Genomic DNA, 26,321 nt, shown 5'->3' with positions numbered 1-26,321 from the left:
TTTCAGAGCACTATTTTTAAATATGTATATATTAAATGATATAGTTTTACAATCAAGAATTTAAAAAAAAAAATTATTATTCAGCGTAGGATTTGTTTTAAATATATATTAAATAATAACTAAAATTAAAATGATTCATAATACTACCCACTTTTTGTTGGATTTTTTTTTTTTTTTTTTTTTTTTTTTTCTTGTGATATTTGTTTTACCAAAATTTTACAATTATTATCAATGATCTTTTCTAAATTTTCAATAACAGACATTCCATAATATACCAAGTATACTGGTAATAATTAAAATTTTCAAATACTTTTACAAATTATTGCTGAACTGTCCACAAAAACTTATATATAACTTTTTAGTTTTCTTATTCAATTTAAAATACTCAATTCAAAGAACAATGAAAGTATTCATTAGTTAACAAGTTGATTTTGTTGCAAAAACTTGTTTAAGATTAAAAATCCACCTCTTTGCAACCATGATATCAAATATAAAAGAATTTATTAGAAGTAATGAAAATCAAAACAAGATATTGGATTTGTTCCAATTGCTTCTGATCAATTAGAAAATACTGGATGCTTGTTAATTTTTATTACTATTAAAAACATCAAGAATTATATTTAGACTCAAAGGACTAAAAAGAAAAAATGTATTCATTTTAATTGAGGTAGCAATTACAACAATAATAAATTCATTTCTATTCATCATGACTATCTCAATATATAATATGAATGTAGACAAAACTTACTGTATGGTGGTTTGGAGGCTAATGTCATTATTGACAAAAACTTTGTTAAAATAAAAATTTTCAACTCTTTTTCTACTTTGTGCAACCTAAGAAAAATAGACATGATGGTTGTGCAACTTTTCAAAATGGCAAAGGACTTCACCATCTATATCCATGATATTTTGTATATTTGTATCTTTCTGGTAGAGACAATTATTCTAAAAACTATAATGATTACTATATGGTTGGAAGATTTAAAATAAATTATAAGAAATGAAAAAAAAATGATTTATAAGTATATAACTTGTACAAATTATATATATAAATTGTGTATTTAAATAGATCTTACACAAACTTGTACAAACATGTAATATTAAAAAATAAGCTTAATTTGTTTAAAATAAATGAAGTATTATTGAGTGTACACATATACATAGAAACATATATACATATATTATTTATAAATTGTGAATAATAATTCAGCACTAAAATATTTTCGCCAAACACTTCAATTAATTAAATGAAAAATTTCCATGCACAAAAAATAAAATAAAATAAAAATATAATTAATTTGATTTTAAACATTATTTTGATGACTGAACCTAAATAATCCTTGAAAATTCAATGGAAATATATATATATATATATATATAGTAACACCATCACAAGCTTTATTTCTTTACATACATTAGTCTATTATGTTTGTTTTTTTTTAGATCAATACAAGAATATCTTGACACCTCAATCTTTTCATCTGCCATTGTAGAAATGATGCCAATTTTGGCAACTTTGGCATATATATAGGAAATTGTTGAAGTGGCCCAAACATTTATTAAATCAATCCATCCATCATCATTGGTTGAGGATCCAATCATTTTTTGATTGGTTTTTGACCAGAATTAAATGGTTAGGGTGGGTGGGTCATTTTAGTAAATATTTAGATCATTTTAAAAATTAAAAAAAAAAATATATATATATATATATCTTTGAATATTTTTACTCAAAGCATAATTTGATTCTCACATTATATAATTTGACAACTTATCATGTACTAAAAATCATAGTTTTATGATTTGTTGATATAATTTAATAATATTATAGTTATATTTTTTTATTGTATGCAGTTTTTTTAGTTACTAAGTTACATTCATCTCTCAAGTATGTTTTAGATTTTATACAAAGTTGAATATTTAAAATATAATCAATTAGTATAAATAAATTTCTATCTATGCCAAATTTGTTATATTTAAGTCTTAATACATAAATATATATATATATAAACTTTGCCACAATACTAATATTGTCACATCAGAATTATTTCTAGGATGAAAAAATATAATTTTTTATAACAAACATGACAATGATTTGAATCAACTGTGAAATTTTCTCATAATTTGTCTTTATCCATCAATAAATAAAAAGAAAAACTAAATTATCCCAAAAACCAACCAAGTGCATACTTGTCAAGTGAAATGTTAGTGGAGTTGAATTCGACATCTCATGCTTTTTGTGTGGAATTTTGTATACGTAGAAAGATTTTTTTTGTGAAAATGTTCGTCAAAAACCTTTCTCCCAAATTAAGAACATCAAAGTCAATGCACCAACTGGTATTCAACACAAATACGTACCAGTTAGGAGATCTTTTCCCATGAAAATGCCACGCATTCTATTATTGTCATTACAGTTCAACAACACAAGGTTCCACCAGAGTATATTTCGATATATATATATATATATATATATTCACTCAGAAACAAACACATGCTTTGTTTTTGTTTTTGTTTTTGCTTTTTTGTTCGACCTAATTTCTCATTTAAAAAATATTTGTTGCAGAAGAGACCCCAACAAAGGAGGTGACGAGTAGGTAGAAAGCAGACAACTCTCGACCGGTGATTAATACATAAAATACAAAGAGCAAATGTCCCTCCCTCCCTGCGGCGAATAAATTGCTGTGGACGTTGCAAAATCAGGGTCAGAGTCTCCCACATTATTGGGAGGAGGAAGAGTCAAAGACAGGGTCAGAGACAGAGGCAGCGAAGGGGTGCTGGTTTCAGTGCATCAATCTGGACTTGAAAGACTGTTATTTTATTATATTTTATTTATTTGTGTTTTTTCATGACTGGTATCGATGTTGTGAATATTCGTCTTCGTCGTCATCGTCGACGAAGTGCGTGGGTGTATGGCACCTGGATTGGATCCAGTAAGCTGCGATTGAATCCGTGGTGCATTATTGATAGCCACGCAGGGTGGTGCAATCTACCTGACGGATGAGTTTTGGTTCCGGTCCTGTTTAGATCGCGAACTCATCTGCGGGGTGTCCTCTGAGATTCAATGATCCATCCCTCTACTGCAGCATTGAATGAGCTGTGCTCTACAATGTCAAGTTCGTCCTCGAGGGACGTAACTTACGGTGGAAAAGCTAGGTAGTTGTACTTGGGAGATTTCCCGTCAAATCACCTCAGGACCACAGTCGGCGTGGAAGAGCTCGTTGGCCGTGTCGGAAGAATCGTATCGTCGATCAAAGCTGAGTTTCAAGAGCCACCGTGGGGCTCTCATTTGCGTGGCGTTGCTAAAGATACATCCAACTTGTTGGCTAAGATTTCAGAACGCGCGTCGCGCTGAATTGTACGAGGTTTCCCATCGCGAACGTGAAGTCGATTGTTTATATGGTTGTTGTTTGTGTGAGTGTGTGATTGTGTGTGTACACACTGATACTTGGATTTCGCATCACACTTTTCTTCGACCAGCACCATCGGTTTGGTGATGGAACAAACTTGCAAGTATTGTTTTCGATCTCCAGCCATAAAGGTTGACGCGAAGCCACCGAACATTCCAAAGTGACGAAATCCAGACGGCTCACTTCCCTTGCCATGCTCTTTACTGTTCACAAATTTATTATTAGTCTGGTCAACAGCACCTCCTAAATGCTCCCGATTCAGAGTGAAAGTAGGAAAGGCATAGTAATAAGAGACTGGCCATCAAGCAGGGCATCTGCTTGTGCCATTCCAGCTGCTGTATAATGTGGGATCCACAGTCGAATGGCACCTCCCTGCATGTCGAGGCTTTAGCAGGTGAAGGCCGGGCATGGTTCCTCATTCTGTCTGTCATGCCCTTGTCAATGGTTTTGGATCTTGACCCCCCTAATGAGCTGTGCTTCTCGAAGCGAACAATCTCCTCTGTTCACGTCATGCTTTGCCGTGGCAGGTTCTCACGTGCGTCTCACAGGCTACCACGCCATGGCCACCAGGGAAGGGGTTCGGGAGGCGCATCAACACCGAGGCTTAGCTTCATCGAGTGATGTGGCCTCAACGGTGACCGAACCTTTGGGTCAGGGATACCAGGATCTGGTCCTTTTGTTTTGTTTTATTGTTTCTGCCCCATTTGTAGAAGCGGCAAGTTCTCAGCACCTCCTTAAGTCGGCGTTGTTTCCCCTGTTATCGACTCGCGGCATGTTCCCTGTCCTTACCTCTGCACCACAACACAGTGTGGATGACCCAACTGCAATGGACGAAAGCTGCGTTTTTAACGAAGGATGAGATCAACAAACCGTTTCACATTATCTAATGAGCTTTGCGTTAGGGACACGCGCTTCAAAGCCATGTGACTGTATGTCTTCAAAGACAGCTAGAACTGTCAACTCCATTCTGAAACAAAGCAACAAGGTCATAAGCTCTCAGCCTTGATCGCATTAATGCATTTACAGGAGGATCAAAACTCAGCTTACTCGTCCAAACGCCACAAATGAAACTTCATGAACATGCTGTTGTTTGTTTTGATGCAAGGGTGGACGAGGGAGGGGGAAGCAAGGTGTTCGAGAGTAGCTTGTGCGATGGGCCAACAGGGGCCACAAGATTTCCATTCCAGGACTTATTCTACTTTTGTTTGTATTGTCTAATACTAATTCATAATTCTATTTTTTTCTGAATAATGTTGTGGCACGTTTAAAACCACGGACGTGTTGCTTACAATTTATGGTGGAAGGCAAATCTAAAAATCTAATAAATACTATTTTTCTTTTCATTCGTACACACACACACACACACACACACACATACATTAATGCATATGAAGTGGGGATGGTAGTTACACCAATTCATACATCTGAAATACAATGCATCTCAACATCTATTTTTAATTTCGAAAACTCAAACCACTTCATAACAATATTGACAACCACATCAGAGACTTCAAATCATAATGACCATGACCTAGCTTCAAGGATTAAGTCTCAAAGTTAGAATGTGACTTTTTGGGTTCTGAACTGCTACTCAGGAAACTTCAAATCCTGCAATAGGGCTCTCATTACTCCCCTATTAGCATTACATTATGAATAAGTGGACTTCAGGAAAATCAAGGGAGAAGAGTGACTTTGCCGAGAGAGGATGGGAGGCCTGAAATGAGAGGGGGGATGGCGGGAGAGGTGGCCCCCTTGGCATGGTCTTCGTCTTTGTGTATCTCCTCCGTGTGTCTTTCTGTGTGTCGCTCTCTTGTGGGGTTGGTTGCATGGTGGGTTCATGAGCTGTACTTAAAGTACTCTTGAGGGGCTGAAGCCTCGGTCGGCCATATGCATACAATCTCACACTTCCTGTTGCTGTTGCTTTTGCTGCTGCCATGCTCGCCCTGAAGTCTCCCGTTTCGTTGCTGCTGTCTTGTTGAGCACTTCAGGGAGGTTTGAGTGTGTGAGTGTGTGTGAATGTGATGGATGCGCTACAATAATGGACCAGACCTAGAGGTGGAGCCACGTACGATGGCATGCAACTGTAGGTAGCAGGAATTGCACGCTCTCGGGTGGATGTGTGTGTGTCTGCACGCGCGTGCGTGCGTGCGAGAGTTGAGAAACTCTTGGAGCCCGTTTGCAGAGTTCGGAGTCTCTTTTCAGGCTGTGGGGGCTTAGCATTGAGACTGGTATAGTTTGAGGTTGGGGTTTTTGAGAACGAGCCTGGCGTCTGCGCTCCGATTGTCACTGCAAGCTCGAATGCGCGTTGCAATTGCCAGGCCAATTCCCGTTCTGCGCTTCGATCACTGGTTCGAGGTACCACCTCACTCTCCGAAGGCTTTTTAGTGTTTGATTTTTAATTTTTTTTGGTACACTTTGAATAGGTTCAACCCTGAAGCTCGTTCCCATCTCTTCTCGATGTTACTTGAATACTGTTCCCTGGTTTACTGAAACAGGAATATGTGCTGAAAAGTCCATCTTGTTCGATATCACATTGTTCGGGAGTGGTGCATAGCTGAGGTAGGACCAATCCTCTTCTTTTTGAAGGGAAGTGGCAAGAGAGTGATGAACTCAAGTTTTGGTCAACCGCAGATCATTTTCAGACGGCAAAGGTTGCTTTTTAGGTGTCACATAGTTGAGAGGAATGACGAGATTTTCTTGCTCTATGGAGCCAGGCGAGTGATTTTCTAAAGCTGAATGGACGATACATCCGAGAGGTAAAATGAGCAGCTGACTTAGACAAGAAAGCTTTTAGATTGCTGAAATGGAGTAGTACTTCGACTGCCCAACTTTCCAATGCCAGTGTTACGATGCCGAATTTTGTCCCCCCTAGATTCCAAGCTTTTCCAGAGCAAAAAAAATTGGACAAGTCACCACCCGGAATATATTGGCGTTGAGAGTTACACAGTACATTTGTGTCTATGACTCGAGTTTTCAGGCCTCGCTCTGAAAATTGCTTGCAGTACAGATTGATTAGTGACCTAGAAATCAGGTCTATAATTCATCGATGGCCCTGGCAGGTAGGTAGGGAAGCAGGCAGACAGCTGCACATTAAGTATCTTCTGACAATTGGTTTGTCCTGTATTATGCCGCAGATACTTCGAAATTAGTGAATCGGAAACTGTGAGTCCAACAATGCAGTTGCATATGGCACGCAATGGAGCAACCAGCTTCTTTGTCAGGTTGGTGTATGGGTGAATTCAAACTCTAAGAGATAAATGATTATAGTCAAGGGGTTGATAGTTCTGGATGAGTAATAGCTTGCGGATATTCCTGGCACCATTTGAAGAGGCGAAAGCTCCGATCACCGAAGTATTGCACATATTTTTTGGTCGAGCATTTACATTTTATGTCATGCGGCATTTGTACAAGAACGAAGGATTCTTTTGTTGTTGAGATGCTCAGGCAATCCAAGTTTCGAGAAACTGAAGATCTCTCAATTCATCAACTCAAACTCGAGGCATGTGAGGGATAGCAATTTAAAATACTCAAGCGTTTGGCAGCATTCTAACATATCAACATGAAATCCCAGAAGAGCCTTGTAGAAAACATTCCAACATCGGGGTTGGGCTTCAATGCGGTGGTGGTGCTAGTTGTGATCAACTGCCTTCTCTTGGTTTTTCAAATCTCTTCCAGTGGTAGCTTGTACGAAAGAGCATGGTGGCCAACGGAAGCTCAACCAATGCCGTGTGCAAACATTACCATCGCCATGGACGAAAATCTCGACATGTCCTCAATCGATCTCTCGCGTGGGGAGGTTCGCAGCTTTCGTGCGCACGGTATTGCAACACGCTTGATTGTGGAAGTGGGCTCCTACAGAAACGGCCCGCGCACATTTTCATCCGTAGTGCTGACAAGTAAGCGCCTAAACAACCTCCATGATATTCTCTACGAGTGCGAGTGGGCGACCGCAGACAGCCCTACCCTGAAGGTGAAAGCGAGAGCAATTAAGCCTGACTGGAACATGGGAGAATTATATGGAACAATGGTGATTGTGTGCACATTTCCAAAAGATGTCGGCACAAAATCTGAGGGAGGGCGCTTGATTTTGACCGCACACTACCCAGGTGCCTTCCGGACTCCTGAGAGATTCATCGCCTTGACAGAAATGCAGGGCGAGTACAATGCGAGTCGCTTCCAACCTCCATACCCCTATGACATGACCTTCTGCGGCTCGCCCCTTTACGGTAACATCAGTCCCCAGCGAATTCGGGAGTGGATAGCGTACCATGCCTACTTCTTGGGCAATCGCACTCTCTTCATCTTCCAAGACGCCGGTGGCATCCACGATGATGTGTACCGGGTGCTGAAGCCATGGATTGACCTTGGTCAAGTGTTAGTGGAGAATCTGCGGCAGGCAGAGGTTTATGAGGGCTATTACCATCACCAATTCACCATGTTGAATGACTGCCTGCTACGCTCACAAACGCTCTCAAATTGGACCTTCTTCTTCGACGTTGATGAATTTCTCTTCAGTTCTGGAGATAAGAAACCAGTTGACCTACTTGCTGAGAATGCTCGCAACAACGTCACGCAGTTTCTGTTTAAGACAGTCAAAATGTCGGACGGTCTCTGCCTGAAGGAGAACAAAAGAGAGTCTGATAGCCACTTCATGGCCAAAATTTCGAGGTCAGTAAGCCAGACAAGAGGAATTGCTGCTTTTCTTGAACTTTTTTTTTTTCTTTTTTCTTTTGATATATTGTTTCATCTTGGAGCTATTGTTCCAGTCGAACTACGTTCATCGTGTACGTATTAAGAAATCACATCTGTGCTCGAGAAGAAACAGCATTCGAAGTGATTTATTCCGATCCTTCAAGCCTAGACAACTGGTCGACTTGTGCTTGAGAATGAAGGCTATGGTTGGCGAATCCTAGCAATTCTAGACGTGATGGTCGTGATGATAAGATTTGTTAGCTTGGAACTAGGCGAAGATTCAGGGTTTGGAGGGACTTGATAAAATCTTATAGCAACTAAGCTAATTGTGTGTTGCAAGAAATCGTAATCTTCAAATTTCCTGGTTGCGTAACCTAGTGAGGATCATCGCCTGTGAAGTCCCCAAACCTCCTTGAATCCTCGCAAATCCTGGAAGAATCATTGGGTTCCTAGTCCACGTTCTCCCCTAACTTCATGTCGGATATCCAAGTTGCTAAACTTGTGTATTTTTCAGCCACGGTGTTTGCTATGGAGTCAAGGCACTACTTTGGGAAGAATTAATTAACAAGCCTGGAATCATGAAAACAATGCGTCCCTTCTCTTTAGTTGGCAGTGATTTTATAATTCTCCTGGTCTGTGACAGATTTTCAGTATCATGTACCTCACAAGAATAAAATAGTGGTGGGGATGATTGCGGTGTGACAGAAAATGGGCATTTGAGAAGCTAGTATACGCCAAGTGCGACTACGGATGGACAACAGTGGAGTCACGGAAATATGCAGTGCAACCGCAAATGGTGTGGGCCACAGGGGTCCACTACTCGGAGCACATGAAGCAAGGGAAAAGGATAGACATGGACCCCGACGTCCTCCGCTCCTACCACTACCACAACACTGTCAACGGCCGCACAGAGCTTTGCAAGGAGTTCCCAAAAAACCCAAACGGCGAGCCTAACTCCCTCAAAGTGAAGAACTGCACAATTGATAAATCCATGGCCGACCTCGGCCCCGCCGTTCGGAGTTACGAATTTGCCATGGTCGGCGAGCAACCTTTCATCTTGTAGCATTTAATTACTATTGTCCAAATGAGAGCTTTACATTCAGATTACCATCCAACTTTGCCAGCTTAGACTTCCCGAATTAGACACAGCTATTATGATATTTTTCCATTGTACCCGCTACAGCATAGGTCTTTCAGAAGATAAGACATGAAACTGTTCACACTTGGGCAGGTTCATTCTCTGTGCACCGATGCCACCAGCAATAGCAGCAGCTTGTTGATGGTCAAGTTGAGGCAATCAAGAAACATAATCTTGACTTGTTTCACTTTTGTTGCGCGTAATGACGATGTGGAGAGGCTTGTGAGGTGCCCTAACACAGTCGGCTTGAGATTCGATTGTTTCCCTTTCGAGGACCGATTTGTCTGCAATATTCTGACTATTTGCTTCCCCAAAAGGAAATAGAAGGCTCACCTGATTCAAATATTTCCAAACTTAACGAGAGTCGCTTGATATTCTGCAGATCTGTGAGAATTTTCATCCACAGGCCATTGGAATCCTTGCGGCTGTTACCTTTACCAGTTTCCGAATTAAGGTTTAGTTAGGATTAGGATTAAGTGATTGTTTTTGTATGAACGTACGTTGCAAATTGTCAGGTGGCCATAATACCTTCAAGGTTGGTTATCGTGCATTGATTGTCACACATGAAGGGTCAGGGTGGAGTGAAGGTTGGTTTTGTCGTTGAATTTTTGCAGGCTATGGTTGTTGATTTGTTTGTGCTGTACGTCCATAAAAGTAGTTGCTAGTGGTAGTCAATAATCGGGACCCATATCCTTCTCGATTTGTATATTTATTTTGACTGAGTTTACGGGTAGAATAGCTGCCGGCCTAATCCGGATCGGGCTTAGAAGAAGCTCATTTCTTGGGTGTGTGACGAGGGTGAGTAAAAGCTTGCTTCGGTTGCGATTCAGAATGCAATTACGAAGCGGGAGTGTTCATCAACATGAGACGTATCCTCGAGAAATGAAGAATTTCACGAGCATTGTCAAGCAGCAGGTGAGATTAGTTGTTCCAGGGTTATTCCTTGGAAGCAGGGCTCAATATCCGCAATTTTGCTCATTAAATTTGGTGCGAGGGTGTTGTCATTTGAGTTCAATTGGTTTGAATAGTACCGTGGACTTCTCGAGGCTGCTGATTCTGAGATACCGTCGATGCGGAGCGGGATTCCTGACGCGCCTTAGTTCCGAAATGTTCAATTTTATGTCGGTCGAAAGAGTCGATATGCTAGTGCGGGAAGTAGTTGCAAAACGTTCGCTGTCGGTTCTACCCTCCTCCCCTGTACAGTCCAGAGAAGCGATGAAAACCGAGATGCCGCGTAGATTCTGCTCCCTCCATAGTTAATGTGAGTGTCACGCTTAATCTTCGGTAAATGTTTGTGTGCTTGTACCAAATTTTTACAAATTTCATATTTTAAGTGACTCCGCCAAGCTAACTCCTACTTCATCTGCTTTGTCTACCGCGTCGTGGAGGTTGGAGTTATTGCCCTGGTCATTCGTGCGGATTCGTTGGGTTTTAATTGTCGCGTACTTGCTGATTGCACTTCAGTGCGGTCTAGATCTACAGTTTCCGGCAGGATTCCTGTGACTTAAATCTTCACCCCAGTTCCTCTTCCCGCATCATGCCACTGATCCGAAATTAGTTTACATCAGCAGCAGTCACAGCAGTGGCGGTTACCCATTTCTTCAATACTGCAGGGTTTGTGTCGAAATTTTAGGTTCAGAACTCAATACTGAATAAATAGCAATCCCTTGTCTACCGACCTACACGGGTAAGCGTATAAGATGTCAGCGAAGGCACCTGAGTGTATAGTAGCAGCTGCCGCGTAGAGTATATTCTTTTCGTAAACGAGAGAAATTTATTCCTCAACTACCGAGTGCTGATGATTAAAGACTCCGTGATTTGTGAGTCCAGCTTGAAAATATGTAGTGATTAGGGGTTAAAGATTGTTAATGGAGTTGGGTCTCCTCCTGAGTTCTCTTGTTCGACCTAGTATCTAGCCGTGTGAAGTGAAGGGTTTCGAAGTTTAAATACATTATATTTCTCACTTACTTCACTTCATTCGGGTAATTAAATGCCAATCTGCAGAAAAATCTTTTCAATTCGATATTGTGTAATAGGTGGATGAGTTGCTGTTTTCAGGTGTAGATGTTATATTAGGCGAACCATTAGTAACAGTGTTCACAGGATCGGAGAGGATCGTCAAGCGGGTAATCTAGCTGATTTTGTGGTAGCCTGAGCATTTATCCTTGCTTTGTTATGTCTGCTTTTGTACTCTTGGTTTGGATTTGGATCTCAACAGGTGAAGGGGTGATTTCAAGCGGTGTGTACGTAAAATTTGCCTGAGGTTTTGTCTGAGATCTGTTTATTGGAGGGCATCGGTCAGCTGTGTTATTATCATGATGTAGTTGTGTGCTGTCCATCTGACGCGATCACATGGCCAATGACACGACTGTAATCTTTTGTTTCAAGCGGAGATTTCAGTATGCAACAGGTTGCTTATTAATATTGTAACATGAAACGCTAAGTTACGCATGCGACTTGGGTACTGCAATTCGCAGCTAATCGATTCCGTGGACTCCATGTTTGAGTCTCTCAGTTTGTGTGGACTTCAGGCTGCAGTCTCTCAGCTTCCGGAGGTATAATTCGGCGAGTAGTTATAGTCGATTAGGGTTTACTTCGATTAAATTGCATCTAGTTAATTTATCATCGACAACGTGCCTCATCATGAAGGGTAAAGAAATGAACTATTCATAATCTTTCTCTTCATATGCACATACTCGAAAATTCATATTGTTATTTTGACAGAGTTTGACACAATCTAGAAAGAGTTGGAAATTAAACAATCGAATTTCAGAGCACGTGTTCTAAATCTTAGTCAAATGTGGGTCTCATCAAACGAGTCCCTGACGTCTTTGTAGCTGGTGGTTGAATCTATAGCTATAACAATGCGGAGAAGTTACGTGCTCAGCAATGTAAACACATATACAATCTACACGCCAGAGTGTTATCTGTGAGACAAGTCAAATTGGTGAATGCGACCACGTATGTAACCTTTCAATTATTTTACATCAAGAGTCGAATCTGAAAGTGGAAAATCTGAGCATCTGTGTGATACCTGTTCTTTAAAATCAATTTAGGTTTTTTGTGTTTTGCCCTTTTTGATCTGGCTTGTACTGCCTGTTCACAACAGTGCTTTTTATGATCAATACGTTGATACATCAGTGGTTTCGAAATTTTCTCCTTGATTCTGCACTGGCTTGGGTGTATTGATGACTGGTGGAAGGTCACGGGAACTGTTTGATCAAAAGCACATCGCTGACACAGAAGTTTTGTAGTTTTGTGCAGAGAAAAAACTTCAGCTCACAGCAAGAAGGGTGTCTCGAGGGGCACATGGGCATTTGATCGCATTCACTGGGGAATGAAAGCAGACAAGATGAATCGATTACCAACTATGAAGTCGGAAAGCGCGGAGGCCCTGAAGATTGGCCTCACCATGGAACTTGAGCCACCAGTGTTCGATAGCGCTGGTAGCGCTGAGGATTGGCGCAAGGCGCTCAACAAGGTAGTACCTGCAGTGGTCGTGCTCCGCACTACCGCTACACGCGCGTTTGACACAGAAGTGGCGGGGGCCAGCTATTCCACCGGCTTTGTAGTTGACAAGAAGCGGGGAATACTTCTCACAAATCGCCATGTTGTTAAGCCTGGACCCATAGTGGCTGAAGCCATGTTCGTGAACCGAGAGGAAATTTCAGTGTATCCTCTTTACCGAGACCCAGTTCACGATTTTGGTTTCCTCTGGTTTGACCCAAGCTTGGTTCAGTTTTTAGATTACGAGGAAATTCCTCTTGCACCAGATGCGGCCCAGGTGGGGCTTGAGATCCGTGTCGTAGGTAATGACAGCGGGGAGAAGGTGTCAATACTCGCGGGGACACTTGCACGACTTGACCGCGACGCGCCACACTACAAGAAGGATGGATATAACGATTTCAACACATTCTATATGCAGGCCGCCTCAGGAACCAAGGGTGGTTCCAGCGGCTCCCCTGTTATTGACATCCATGGTCGGGCAGTTGCGCTTAACGCAGGAAGCAAATCTGCTTCTGCCTCTGCTTTTTTTCTTCCTCTGGAACGAGTAGTGCGGGCTCTTCATCTGTTGCAAGCGCAGAAAGATAAATCTCTCAAGGGATGGACACCCGCTGCAATTCCCCGCGGAACTTTTCAGTTGACTTTTTCTCACAAAGGATTCGACGAAATTCGTCGACTTGGCTTGAAGAGGGACACAGAGCAGATGGTTCGGAAGGCTTCACCTCCCTCCGAAACTGGTATGCTTGTGGTGGAGTCAGTGGTACCAGGAGGCCCTGCACACAAGCAGCTAGAGCCAGGGGATGTGCTTGTAAGAGCCGGTGGTGAAGTGTTAACCCAGTTTTTGAAGTACGAAACTTTACTGGACGATAATGTGGGTAAGTCCGTCATCTTGGAGCTGGAGCGAGGAGGAACAACTATCAATGTGACGATTGAAGTGCAGGATTTGCACTCCATCACTCCTAATATGTTCCTTGAAGTGAGCGGTGGAGTAATCCACGCGCTTTCCTACCAACAAGCTCGCAACCTGCACTTTGTCTGCGGTATTGTGTACGTCGCAGAGCCTGGATATATGCTGTCTCGCGCAGGGGTGCCCAAGCATGCCATAATTAAGAAGATGGCAGGAGAGGAAATTGTCAATCTTGACAGCTTTATCTCAGTTTTCTTTAAACTCTCGAAAGGGGCGCGTGTTCCGCTGGAGTTTGTGAGCCATGCCGACAGACATCGAAGCAAGTCGGTTATAGTCACAATTGACCGCCATGAGTGGTATGCACCCCCTCGGATTTACACCCGAAATGACGCCACTGGATTGTGGGATATTCGTCCTGCAGCCCCCAGCCCCGAGGTCCCTTCGGTAGCTCTCAAAGCCAACCATATGGAGGCAGACGGTGTCGCTGTCCATGTGGGTAACGGAGTCGTCAAGGAAGGAGATAATGGCGAAACTGTCGTTATTTATGAGCTGCAGGTAGAAGCTGTTACAAGGCGTCAAAAAGTCGACTCAGAGCTCCCTATTGATCTCCCTGTTCCCACCATCAAGGGTAAATTGGACGCCACATCTAGGCATGGGAGTGGCATCGCTCCAGAAACTAGCTCATCCATTGCAGAGCACGTCATTGAGCCCACTCTGGTCATGATGGAGGTTCACATCCCGCCCTCAGCCATGCTGGACGGTGTTCATGCGCAACATTCTTTCGGCACTGGAGTTATTGTGTACCACTCGAAAGACCTCGGGCTGGTGGCAGTGGACAAGAACACGGTGGCCATCTCAGTCTCAGATGTCATGTTGAACTTCGCCGCCTTCCCTATGGATATCCCTGGCGAAGTGGTCTTCTTGCATCCCGTACACAATTATTCGTTAGTGGCGTATAATCCCAGAGCTTTGGGTGAAGTGGGAATGGCTGCGGTGCAGGCAGCTGTCCTCTTACCAGATCCTCCATTGCGAAGAGGAGATTTTGTTTACCTTGTTGGGCTATCGAGGAGCTTGCAAGCAACATCACGGAAGTCCACAGTGACCAACCCTGGAGAAGCTCTCAATGTGGCAGCAGCCGATTGCCCCAGGTACCGTGCGCTGAACATGGAGGTTATTGAGCTAGACACCGACTTCGGTCACAACTTTTCTGGGGTCTTGGCCGATGAGGCTGGCCGAGTTCAAGCCCTCTGGGGTAGTTTCTCGAAGCAGGTGAAATATGGAGATAGCTCTCCTGAAGACCACCAGTTCGTGCGAGGAATACCAATCCATGCAATATCCGAGGTTTTGGACGTGATTGTGAGTGGGATGTCTGGAGGTCCTTCCTTGGTTATCAACGGCGTGAAGCGGTCCATGCCTCTCATGCGTATTCTCGAGGCGGAGCTTTACCCCACTTTATTGTCCAAGGCGCGAAGTTTTGGCCTCAGCGACAAATGGGTGCAGGCATTGGCGGACAAGGACACTATTCGACGGCAGGTGCTGCGTGTGAAGGGGTGTTTGGCGGGGTCACGAGCACACGGCGTTCTAGACCAGGGTGACATGTTGTTAGCAATCAGCGGGCAACCTGTGACGTGCTTCCGGGATGTTGAGATTGCCTGCGAGGCAACCAAGTCAGACATCTCCGGCACTGTTTCGCCAGGATCTTTGGATGTCACGTTGTTTAGACAGGGACGTGAGATTAACATACAGGTCGGGATTGACGACCGCGATGGGTTTGGGACGACCAGAATGATCAACTGGGCTGGATGTGTTTTGCAAGAGCCGCACTCTGCAGTCCGAGCGCTGGGATTTCTACCTCAGCAGGGTCACGGAGTCTATGTAGTAAGGTGGTGCCATGGTAGCCCCGTCCACAGATATGGTCTTTACGCGCTTCAATGGATTGTGGAGGTCAATGGTAAGCCCACTCCAAGCCTCCAAGATTTCGTGGATGTGACACAGGAGTTGGAGCATGGGGCTTTTGTGCGCGTCAAGACCGTGTACTTGAATGGGAAGCCTCGAGTGTTGACAGTGAAGCAGGATCTCCACTACTGGCCTACATGGGAGCTTCGCTTTGATCCCACAACTGCAATGTGGCGTCGTCATGTTATCAAATCACATTGAAACCAGGTAAAGTAACGAGTTTCTCTCACGGGGCAATTAAGTCTCGTCAAGAGTCTAGGAATACAAAGACTACCGACAGGATCAGAAGCTACTCATTCATCATTCCAATCAACCTTAATTTATTTGTAGGATATGCCACTCAAACGAGTTCCGAATTCGAAAGTAACTGGTTTCCTGGTGCACAGATTGTTGGATGCCGTTTGCACAACTGGCATCTGCCGTGGAAGCCCATCTCTCAGACATCCACATCAAAATAATCAACATCAAAAAAAGGCTGGATGTGTTTTGCATTAAGCGTATGAAGCAACCGCAACAAGGGAGGATTGTACAGTGGCATTGATAAGGTGATCTTCAAATCGGCCTTCCAACTTAGTGGCTGATAGTGTGTGGTATTATTATTATAATTGTTGCACGATGCCTAAGGTAGTAATTGATCCTAGTAACCGTAGACAGAATGGTTCGTTGGAAGTGGACGCACCTGGGCATATGTCTGTCACGAGCATTGCTCTCCCGAATTGGAGCGCATCTGAAATCCATTATTCTAGTGGGTCAACAGGACAGATGACCCTTCCCCATTGTGGTTTGTATCGTCTCCGAACACATTCACTACTGATTGCGTTGATTGGGCATTGTTAAGGATTCCGATCCTAGACCAACTTAGCAAAAGCTACAAGCAGTAGGCACCGCATGCACACACCACTAAACGTCGCACAAGAATGGAAGTGGGAGACGGGTTTAATAGTTTCGCATCCCAACTGCTGTCCACATCTTTTCGAGTCTTCCAATCTCCACGATCCATACCAACTTTTTTTACCCTCTTGCTTCTTCTTCTCCTCTTCGGGATTCGTTACAAATCTGTTGCTGAAACGGGACTCAGTTCAAGTCTCATGTTGATTTGCGTACTCTGTAGACGAGATTTTCGAGGTTATAACTGCTGAGATGGTTCTTCAGGTGAGCAAAGTTGGCCCTGGTTTAACTTACCATCGAATCGCAAGCTGACAGCGCTCCCGTCTTCAAGCTTTGTTTCCTTCAAGGTGCTGCGCCATTACTTCAGTTTCAATAAGAACAAAACATACAGAACCTGAAGGTCTCTTAACACACACTGGAAAGCGTCGGGAGCTTAGACAAACGGTGACGCACGTGCATGTGCCGCACAACCCAACTTTCCATTGCAGAATGCTTGTGCTCTCACAGACTGAACGCAAGCAAGTAAGCAAGCAAGCACAGAAATCAGTTACAGACTTCAGCCTAAATCTTTAGGTACCCAAGTGCATTTCATTTGAGATTCATTATGGAAGCCAAGAAGGTTCTCTTTTGCAGGATTTTGTTTCCACTTCATTGTTCATAATTAGATGGAAAATAGCATTATGGAGCTAGCATGATTTGTGGAGCAAAATGTGGTGGTGTGATTAGAATTGTTTCTATTTGTCACCTGAAAGTTTTTTGGTTATTTATATGTATGTGTGTCTGTGTGTGTATATATAGTAATGGCTTTAGATTTTATTGCAGTGGATTTATTCCATGTTTTTAGCATTGTTCTATTTCTTTTTTTAGAAATATTTTCTGAATGTTCTTAATTCTTTCTTTGTCATTTCATTCTTTTTCTTTTTCTATTTCAAAATTTGAAATATTAACGATTAATTGTTGTGGCTGATAGCTCTTTCCAACTTTTTTCAAATAAAAATCTTAGCAACCTGTCAGTTTTTCAATTAAAGAAAATCTGCTGACTTTGAAGAAATTTAAAAAAATAAGAAGAAAAAATGTGCCATACAAATTATTTATCTATAAACTTATCAAGCATGTGTCTTTTTTTTTTTTTTTTTTTTTTTTTCTTTCTAAGTTTTTTTTTACATTTCATATGTGTGTGTGTGTGTGTATGTGTATGAGAATATATGTGTTTATATTGTTTTAAAATTCCTGCACATTATTGCAGTTTGTTCTAGAATATATGAAACCATGGATCTGAGTGACATGTACAAAAAACGTTAAAAAGTAGCTTGTTTTGTGGCTTACAATTCAGGGCTTAGCAACTTTTACATACTTTATTATCGTTAACAATCAACATTTATAATTTCTTCTTACAACCAATTACTGAGAGTTCTTTTACTGAGTAATCAATTAATTTGAACAAAGAGCACAATACATCTCCAAAAATAAAGTACATTTAAAAACCTCTCACTTAATATAAATTTATTGCGATTTTTATGTGTCTAAGTTGTACATTTGATAAGCCACCAGAAGCAGTACACTTAGTTGAAATTTCAAAATATACACACTATCATTCTAATAATAGTAAAACGAATATAAAAATATTACATGTGAAAAGTAACTTAATTGCACTGTCAAGAATGCTTGAATGATTCTGTCTTTATCAAAACGTTAGAGAAAAAATATTTGAGTTTAAAACACAAGAATTGTTACTATGTTTGGAACAATACCAACAATACAAATTGTGTGGTTTGGTTTGGTTTGGTTTTTTTGTTTTTTTCACTCAATGAATGCATGCTTGCCAAGTGGCAAGCTAATTTGTTGCATAAAGAATAAGAAAATTAACTCACATTTTTCACACTGGACCACGTGTCAAACTCTCCAAGAATTTTAGGTGTCAAAAAAAAAAAGTTTTTTGGGCGTGGCCCATGCTGGGAAGCAATCCTTCCAGAGCCAACACCAACGATGCTCTATGGACTTGAAGATCCTTTTCGAATGAATGGAAACGGAGAGCGATGAACGATGTTAATTCTGTCATCCTAGCTGGCAGTGCCAACCACCCCTGGTGGAGGAAGACCATGGGTCCTGCTCGGACGACGAAGCCCCGGGGCCAGTCCCAGTCAGCATTTTTGTGTGTAGTAGGACCTTGCGATCTTCTCCCTCTTCTCGTTGCCTTCGCAATCGTGCTTAGTCCATGCTTGCACTCGCGCACAGCGACGGAAGCGCCGAAGCCTATCTGCTCTGGTCTGCTCTGGGAGTGCGTTTGATGCTAGGTATTGCGTTTTGCTCGAGACCCGTGTAGTTCAGGTTAGTGTGGGAGGCGGCGGATTATTCATTCGATTATTATTTATTTATTTATTTTTTTCTTTCTTTCTTTCTTTTCGAAAATAGATTCTGAGACGATTTTGTCTTTGATTCTGGTGCCCGTGGGAGAGGTTAGAGAGATCTTCGTTGCCGATGAGAGTTGCGAGGTTTTGGCGGAGTGAGCCGGGTGAGGTATCGCGAGGCCTTGGGGAGAGTGATCCTTTGGAGTTCCGTGAGCAGGGGAAACGTAAGTTGCAGATTTATTCGTTTATTTATTTATTTTGGCTCTTTCCTGATTTAGGGAAGGATCGGAGGTGGTGGCTTCTGCATTCCCTCGGGGCGGGCGTGTGTGCGTGGTAGTGCCGCAGAAACTCAATTGCAGAAATTATTGAGCTCGCGCCTTCTCCACGCAGCGTTGGTGCTCCAGAGTACGATTAGCCAGGGTCCGTTGTGGTCCGGATTTCTAGGTTTTACTGGGCTGTGATGGGTATGTAGGTCGCGATTTGGTCTTCCTGCGTCCTCCTTTCGCCTCTGACTATTGCAGTCGCCACATTGCCGATTAATCATTCAAATCGTGCAGAGCGCTTTACGAAGGGAAAAACCCAAGAGTTTTGGGGGGTATCAAGTGGTTATTTAGTCCCGTTATTTCCGTGATTTATTGCACATCATTGTAAATTTAGGAACGCCGGTTGATGTTCAAGAATACCATTTTTTAGGGGATATAAGATTAACATCTGTCCAAGGCTTTCGAGGTACATTTCCAGCAAAGATTTGGCTGTGCCATCAGTAGATCACCAGCAGTATTGATTCAATGCAATAGTTATTATCATATGGCTGCAAAATTCATGGCCTAGACGAGCAAAGGAGGGAACGTGAATGCTCCGACTAATTACGTGTTATGCTGTTGCCCCTGTCCTGACAGGCTGCAGCAGTTCATAGTTTAGGGTTTTGTGGAAGAAGTTTGATGCGAGTTCTAGAGCTATTGTTGTAAATCTGTTGAATTTTGGGGTATGTCCATTCGTGTCAATAAATGAGCACTTCAATTTTACATCCGCTCCCAAATACGATGTTTGAAGTATAGATTCTGTACCAGAAATCCAGCCCTATTGTGCACTGTGTGTGTTCATTATTGGGAGTCATTAGGTGTAGAGACCATTGTATATCGTTTCTCTGTAAATTCTTCGATGACCACTATTCTCGGTTACAGTTCCGTGTTGACAACAACTAGTTTCTAACGCAGCAAGCTCGTTGCAGAGCCATGTTTTTGTTATAAATTGATTCAGCGTATTTCAAAGTTTTTAATGTGACTTTGACAGTTTTGCAGTGTTTCTATATGAGCTCGAGACAATTTATCCCATCTCCATGTGATCGGATGAAATGCCAGATAGACAAAACAACAAATCTGAGGGTGACAAAATGACTACTAGAGACCCTCCCGACGATGCTGATGAGGACGACCCCGGATTTGTTGAAGTAGATCCAACCCGTCGCTATGGACGGGTACCCCTTCCTACATCAATTTAATTTCTTCATTCACTAATAACAGTGGATTTCGAAAAGGAGCACGTCAGTCCTTGATGACAGAACTTGTGGAACTGTTTAAATAGTAGATGAGTCTTACAATTGCAGATTTTCAAACGCAGAGTCAAGCAGTTGTTTCTATACAATTACAAGTAGTAACGAAAAAAAAACCATTTGCAATCACATCCTGAATATTCATAATCACACTAATCTTCTGTTTTCTGTGACAGTATGCGGAAGTATTGGGTAAAGGGGCCTTCAAGACAGTGTAAGTCCAGTCTTCTGAATCGAGCTGGTTCGAGGATGGTGTTGTTGATTGAAGGATAGAGCGTGTCTTGTTGTTTGCGAGCATGAAGTTGGCAGGCATCACTGTGCTTGAAGGCAACCAGTAAGTAGCATGTAGGTGGTGGGAAATGTTTGGATGGGTAGGTTTTGACGATGTCGCTGTTGTCGACTTTGTGTGGTGTCGTACAGATACCGGGCATTTGACGAGGTGGAGGGTATCGAGGTAGCTTGGAACCAGGTGAAAGTGCAAGATGTTCTGCAGAGCCCCGAGGACTTGGAGCGGCTGTACTCGGAGGTACATCTGCTGAAGACACTGAAGCACAGGAACATAATAAAGTTCTACAATTCGTGGGTGGACACGAAGACGAAGAACGTGAATTTCATCACAGAGATTTTCACTTCCGGCAATTTGAGGCAGTACGTGGCGGGGTTGAATGGGTTGGGTGTTAGTGTTGGCATTGTAGCGTAGGTCGTAGGAACGTGGAGCGATTGGATGTTTGACGGGAGCGGTGAGTTGGAGAGCAGGGGAGGGGGTTGGGATTGGGATGGTGCATGAATGTGGATGTGGTTGGTGAGTACTGAAAGTGGGTGTTGGCGGCAGATACCGGAAGAAGCACAAGCACGTGGACATCAAGGCGGTGAAGAATTGGTCACGGCAGATATTGCGGGGTCTGCTGTACCTGCATAGCCACGATCCGCCGATCATACATCGCGATCTGAAGTGCGACAACATATTTGTGAACGGCAATCAGGGAGAGGTGAAGATCGGGGATCTGGGTCTCGCAGCGATCCTTCGGCAGGCACATGCAGCGCACAGCGTGATCGGTGAGTAGGCTGATTGTGAGGGTTTGGGCTGTAGTGTAGCCACAGTGATGGGTGAATGTTGGAGTGTTTTGTGGGGTTGAAGTTGCTGGTGGGGGCGATGGTGCTCGGTAAAGCGTGGTCGTGGCGTACGTGTGGGAGTTTGAAAGAACTGGGAGAAGCTGTTGTGAAAGTGAGGAGCGACGGGCGAGGGGTATTATTTGGCGTTGATGTGGATTGTTGTGGAGGTGGCATTGGAAGCTTAGCCGGAGGGGGGCGGTCGTTTGGCAGGGACACCAGAGTTCATGGCTCCTGAGCTGTACGAAGAGGAATACAATGAGCTGGTGGATATATACTCGTTTGGGATGTGCCTGCTGGAGATGGTGACGTTCGAGTACCCGTACAGCGAATGCACAAACGCCGCGCAGATCTACAAGAAAGTGTCATCGGTAAGGGGTGGACTTGTTTGTTGTTTCGGGGGGGGATCATTGCAATGGTTGCGGGCGCAGAGCGGGGATCGTGGGGTGAATAGAAAGGACGGCATGAAACGGGTAACGAAGGCAGTGCGGTTGGTGTGTAAAGTGGTGCGCTAAGCTGATAGCGCAGCGGAGGGGTGTATGGTTTGGGGTTGGTGTGCGACGATGAGAAAGTTGTGGTTGTGTGGTGGGCGTTTCGAAAGACGAGCTGGAAAAGCAGTTGTTTGAGTTGGGTAGGGTGGCGTGGATAGGAAATAGGTTCCGGCGTGTTGGAGAGCACGCGAGTTTTGGTGTTCACAACTTGGAGGGGCGGGTATGGGAGAAAGACTGCAGTCCGTGGTTATGACAGCATCGCGTAGAGAGTGAAGTGGAGGTCGGTAAGGGGAGGATAGGAGTTGGCGGTGCGAGGTTTGTTGGGGAAGGAGGGGTTATCGAGAAACGATGGTGGGTGGCAAGGTTGATGGTGTGGGGTGTGTTGGTACGCATGTGTGCGCAGGGGAAGAAACCCGCAGCGCTGGATAAAGTGAAGGACCCGGAAGTGCGGGCTTTTGTGGAGAAATGTCTGGCCAAGGCATCTAAGAGGCTTCCCGCAAGGGATCTTCTGGTGGACCCGTTTCTGCAGTGCGAGGGGGATCGTGAAGCGGTGGAGGCTCTGCCGACAATTACTCTGTCAAAGACGCGGGCGGATGACTTCGAGGAGCTTGGGGTGATTTGCGAGGACAGCGCGTCGAAGCAGAAGGGCGGGGAGTTGAACAGTATGTATGAGGCGGACAACGAACGGGGTTACGGACAGGAGAGAAGAGGTGGTGGATCCGGCGACGACGAGAGGTCGGAGGGGCGCGGCTCTGGAAGGTTGGCAGCAGCGTCATCGGGAAGGCGTTCGGACGAGGAAGACGATCCTTCGGGGAGCACCCGGTATGGTAAAGACCGTGTGAGGAGGAGCAGCCGCGATTTCCGAGTGAAGGGGAAGCGGAAAGACGACGTCACAATATTCTTGAGAGTGCGAATTGCTGATCATGACGGTGGGTGGGCTTGGCGTTGGAAGGGATGAGATTGGGATGACGGAGGGTTGGTGGTAGCAGTGAGATTTGGGTGGACGGCATAGCGAGACGAGCGTGTATAGAGTAGAAAGTGGCGGGGTATGGAGTAGAGTTAGCGTGGGGAGTTTTGGCGAGGCAGGTGGTTTGTCGTGACGAGTCTTTGTGAAGAGAATGTGGGAAGCGCATTGTGCAGGTCACAGCCGCAACATCCACTTCCCTTTCGACATAGAGGGCGACACGGCAATGTGCGTTGCGAGCGAGATGGTGGAGGAGCTGGACCTGTCGAACCAGGATGTGACGACGATAGCGGAGATGATCGACGCAGAGATCTTGGCGCTGGTTCCGGAATGGCGACCTGGAGTCGCCGTGGATGAGGGCGGTGTGGAGGCAGACAGTGCGTACCCGACAGTTGTGGATGGGTCAGACGAGGTGGGATCAGGCGATTCTGTGGTGGAAGATCCGCCGAGTTCGAGTTGGAAGGGGCGAGCCGTGTCTCCAAGGTGTGTGGTGATGATGGTTACGTGGGCACGGTTGGGATGTAGTTGTGGTGGCGACCGCGGGGGGAGATTGTGGAGGGACAGTGGAGGCGGAGTGCACGACGGTGTGCGATGAGGTTGCTTGAATGTGGTATGAGGGCGTTGTGGTATTTTGAGTTGGAGCGGTGGAATAGATGGAGGGGCGGTTACTGTGGTGTGTGTGTGGGTGCGGCATGAGGTATAAGGTGGGTTGATGGATGTCGGATCGTGTGGTTGCAGGTTGTGTTCGGTGGGCGGGACGTCCCCTCCAAGGATGGTGGAGGGCACAATGCACGGGCGATTCGAGGAAGTAACGTATCCGGCGCGCGCGAGCAGTTCTCGACGTGGTTCAGAGCCGATCTTCACGAGCGAGTCGTCGGACGAACGGGACGAGTCGGGGGATCAGGGGTCGAAGTACGATGGGTCGCCGGAGAGAGGATCGGGTGCGTCGTGCTCGAAGCATGGTGGTGGGAGGGATTGGAGCGGGGGGTTCAACGAGTTGGTAGAGAGGCGGAGGAATGCGGGGACTGCTGCGTACTCTCACGAGCCGTGGGACGTGCTGCATCAGAACGAGGAGAGAGGGGACAGTAGCGTTGAGGAGGAGTTGGCGCTTTCAGGGGAGGATGAGGAAGACGATGAGGAGGCGATTTCACGGAAGCTGGAGCATCTAGCGCAGAAGCAGAGGGCGGAGTTGCGGGAAATGCACAGGAGGCACGAGCAAGCGATGTCGAGGCTTCGGAACAGGCGGAGGGGGAAGGGGGCGTCGTATGGGGAAGCAGGGCGATCGGTGTCACCTGGGTCTCAGCGGACGGATTCGTCGTGCGAGGCGTTCCATCAGGCGGAGGCGAGGAGGGCATTGGCGAGCGGGTCGATGTCGAACGCAGCGTGTGGGAGGCAGGTGGGTGTGGATGGTGGGAACGGCAAGTCGGTGGTGGAGGAGGGAGGCAGGAGGGGGTGTGCGGAGGGGAATGGAGGTGTCGGTCCTGCGGATTTTAGAGTTTTTGGCGCACCAAAAGCGTATGGGTTGGGGCACAACTTGCAAGGTCATGTTGTGATTGACAAGAGGTCAGGAGAGGGATCGGCATGGAGGTCGGATGCTGAGGGAAGCGATCAGGGGAAGTCGCATAGATGTGGGGAATCCGGTGCAATGAGTGGTGAGGGCGGCGGAGCGCGGTGAAATGAGCGAAGCGAGTCGTGAGGTGGGTGGTAGCGTGGTAGTGCAGATGCTTGTAGAGGTAGGATTTAATGCGTTCTTTTGGAGTGGAGTATAAATAGGAAGTAATTCGTTCTTGAGCCTGGATGAATTTCCAAGTTTTATTATCTTCATTTGGAGGGTTCCCCTCGCTTTATTGCCAATGTATCTTCTTCGTCGAAGTGATAGTTATGTAGCGGTCGTTGTGTTGATTTTTTTGGAAGTATTACAGCATTTTTTGCTGCGTAGGATTATGTGATGACACCGTCGAGTATGGATTCCTTGGGCGTTTTGATTTTAGTAATTTTCTACAGCATGTACTTTTCTGTAGTTTGAGTTTTGTAATGATACTTTATTGGGTGTGTACTGTGGCTGTTATCATTAGGTTCATTGAATAAACTTAATTCTAATTTGTTTTGTGTATTAAATTTGTCAACAATTTAATCATAAGAGGCTCATGGGAATATTATCTTTTAATTTGATTGTAAACCATCTTTTTGTTATTCAGATTGGATGTTGCTGAAGCTGTTTTGATTTGACAGGAAATTTTGTCCCATTAATTCGTCTGGTTTCAGTGTTTTAGCTAATAGAATCACTGTATTCTATGTTGTTTACAGGTTTCCTCCTTATTAACAAACAGATAGATTTATGTTAACGAGAAATATTATTAGTTGGGAATCACATAAACTTTTCGTGTTCAGAAATTCTAGTTTCATACTCCATTCATGTTCCACGACTCTCAAACAACTCTAATTATTTGAAAACGTTTGAGGGTGATGTTTCACTCGAAGGGCACGGTCGATTGGTGGGAGTACTACTGTGACGCATAAATTTATGAAATCTGTGGCGGCAGTGGATTGGGAAGTTGTCCTCATCCGTTCTAGTCTATATGGTTAGAATATTCGGCTCTTCATGGGACGCAGGAGCTAAGATACAAATTAACGATAATACACCATGGGATATACTCCGAGCTAGTCTTAACTGGAATATTTGGGTTCAAAAGTGTGAAGAGGAACTGAACGGCCATCCGTTTTCGCTCGGCAAAGTTTTGTTCTACTGGTGGAAAACAGTAATCCATGTCGGTGCAGAGGTATGGCGTAGGATTTTCAGACATAAACGCAGCCAAGACAAGATCACCGAGCTAACAACCCTTTTCAACACGGTCTGGACTCAGCAAGGAGTTTTTGCCACCCCTGGTAATACACCGTACTGGAAATCCACCGTATTGGAAATGGCTTCCACCATCCGCCTTTCTTCCACACGACCTAGCACAAGCTGTCCTTCAAATGCCATTAAGGCCAAGGCAAACGATCTCATCGGATGAGACAGCAAGCTCGAACTCTAGCAGAGAGTTATCCTTGGCTATAGATGATCTTTTTGGTGAGGTTGACAGAGGCATACACGAACAACAGATCAGGTTCTCTACTCCGACACAAACACCCTCCTCCTCTCGAATCGAGGACATCCTCGAACAAGCAGAGGCACTCGAAGCAATTCCGATGGAGATGGCCAGTAATCTACAGTCAACACAATTGACAATAACCTACATCAGACCCAACTTAACGAAGAAGAAATGGAAAGAGAGGTCGAAGAGATACTAACAAATATGGAATACTAACGACTCGATCAACCTCCAGACTCACCCCGAACGACTCAACGCCAACAAAGAATTAACGA

At 44.4% G+C, this 26,321-nt stretch overlaps 3 protein-coding genes across 22 annotated transcripts; all 3 read left to right on the top strand.

Moving 5' to 3' along the window:
- Positions 1 to 4,997: 4,997 nt before the first annotated feature.
- LOC112273364 (galactan beta-1,4-galactosyltransferase GALS1) lies at positions 4,998 to 9,579 on the top strand. Of its 2 annotated transcripts, XM_024502053.3 has the most exons (4): positions 5,086 to 5,759; positions 5,900 to 5,963; positions 6,539 to 8,072; positions 8,802 to 9,579. In XM_024502053.3, exons 3-4 carry the CDS (start codon positions 6,964 to 6,966, stop codon positions 9,157 to 9,159), a joined length of 1,467 nt encoding a protein of 488 aa, XP_024357821.1. In that variant the 5' UTR covers positions 5,086 to 5,759; positions 5,900 to 5,963; positions 6,539 to 6,963; the 3' UTR covers positions 9,160 to 9,579. The 2 variants fall into 2 exon arrangements, with proteins under 2 accessions (XP_024357812.1, XP_024357821.1); XM_024502044.3 differs by lacking the exon at positions 5,900 to 5,963 and having other exon boundaries at positions 4,998 to 5,759.
- Positions 9,580 to 10,009: 430 nt separating this feature from the next.
- LOC112273336 (protease Do-like 7) lies at positions 10,010 to 17,256 on the top strand. 12 transcript variants are annotated; one of them, XR_016498310.1, is made up of 5 exons: positions 11,395 to 11,789; positions 12,091 to 12,195; positions 12,499 to 15,808; positions 15,988 to 16,146; positions 16,754 to 17,256. XR_016498310.1 is itself a non-coding variant. In XM_090244326.1 (4 exons), the coding sequence occupies exons 2-3, from the start codon at positions 12,186 to 12,188 to the stop codon at positions 15,800 to 15,802; spliced, it is 3,324 nt and encodes a 1,107-aa protein (XP_090100452.1). In that variant the 5' UTR covers positions 10,949 to 11,884; positions 12,091 to 12,185; the 3' UTR covers positions 15,803 to 15,808; positions 15,988 to 16,379. The 12 variants fall into 12 exon arrangements, 5 of the variants coding, with proteins under 5 accessions (XP_073388388.1, XP_073388387.1, XP_024357792.1 ...); XR_016498287.1 differs by having other exon boundaries at positions 12,489 to 15,808; XR_016498293.1 differs by lacking the exons at positions 11,395 to 11,789; positions 12,091 to 12,195 and adding an exon at positions 10,010 to 10,149.
- A 1,372-nt stretch (positions 17,257 to 18,628) lies between these two features.
- LOC112278374 (putative serine/threonine-protein kinase WNK6) lies at positions 18,629 to 25,010 on the top strand. Of its 8 annotated transcripts, XM_090244347.1 has the most exons (11): positions 18,666 to 18,817; positions 19,116 to 19,566; positions 19,737 to 19,822; positions 20,139 to 20,314; positions 20,566 to 20,603; positions 20,810 to 21,037; positions 21,222 to 21,445; positions 21,713 to 21,870; positions 22,394 to 22,919; positions 23,131 to 23,437; positions 23,693 to 25,010. In XM_090244347.1, exons 4-11 carry the CDS (start codon positions 20,192 to 20,194, stop codon positions 24,627 to 24,629), a joined length of 2,541 nt encoding a protein of 846 aa, XP_090100473.1. In that variant the 5' UTR covers positions 18,666 to 18,817; positions 19,116 to 19,566; positions 19,737 to 19,822; positions 20,139 to 20,191; the 3' UTR covers positions 24,630 to 25,010. The 8 variants fall into 8 exon arrangements, with proteins under 8 accessions (XP_024367514.1, XP_024367525.1, XP_024367504.1 ...); XM_024511746.1 differs by lacking the exons at positions 19,116 to 19,566; positions 19,737 to 19,822 and having other exon boundaries at positions 18,629 to 18,783; XM_024511757.2 differs by lacking the exons at positions 19,116 to 19,566; positions 19,737 to 19,822 and having other exon boundaries at positions 18,630 to 18,783; positions 20,131 to 20,314.
- Positions 25,011 to 26,321: the final 1,311 nt, after the last annotated feature.

This window comes from Physcomitrium patens, chromosome 2 (genome assembly GCF_059467195.1).
Source record: "Physcomitrium patens ecotype Gransden chromosome 2, ASM5946719v1, whole genome shotgun sequence".
In the NCBI taxonomy this organism is placed as follows: domain Eukaryota; kingdom Viridiplantae; phylum Streptophyta; class Bryopsida; order Funariales; family Funariaceae; genus Physcomitrium; species Physcomitrium patens.
This window is presented reverse-complemented; position numbering and strand designations above follow the sequence as displayed.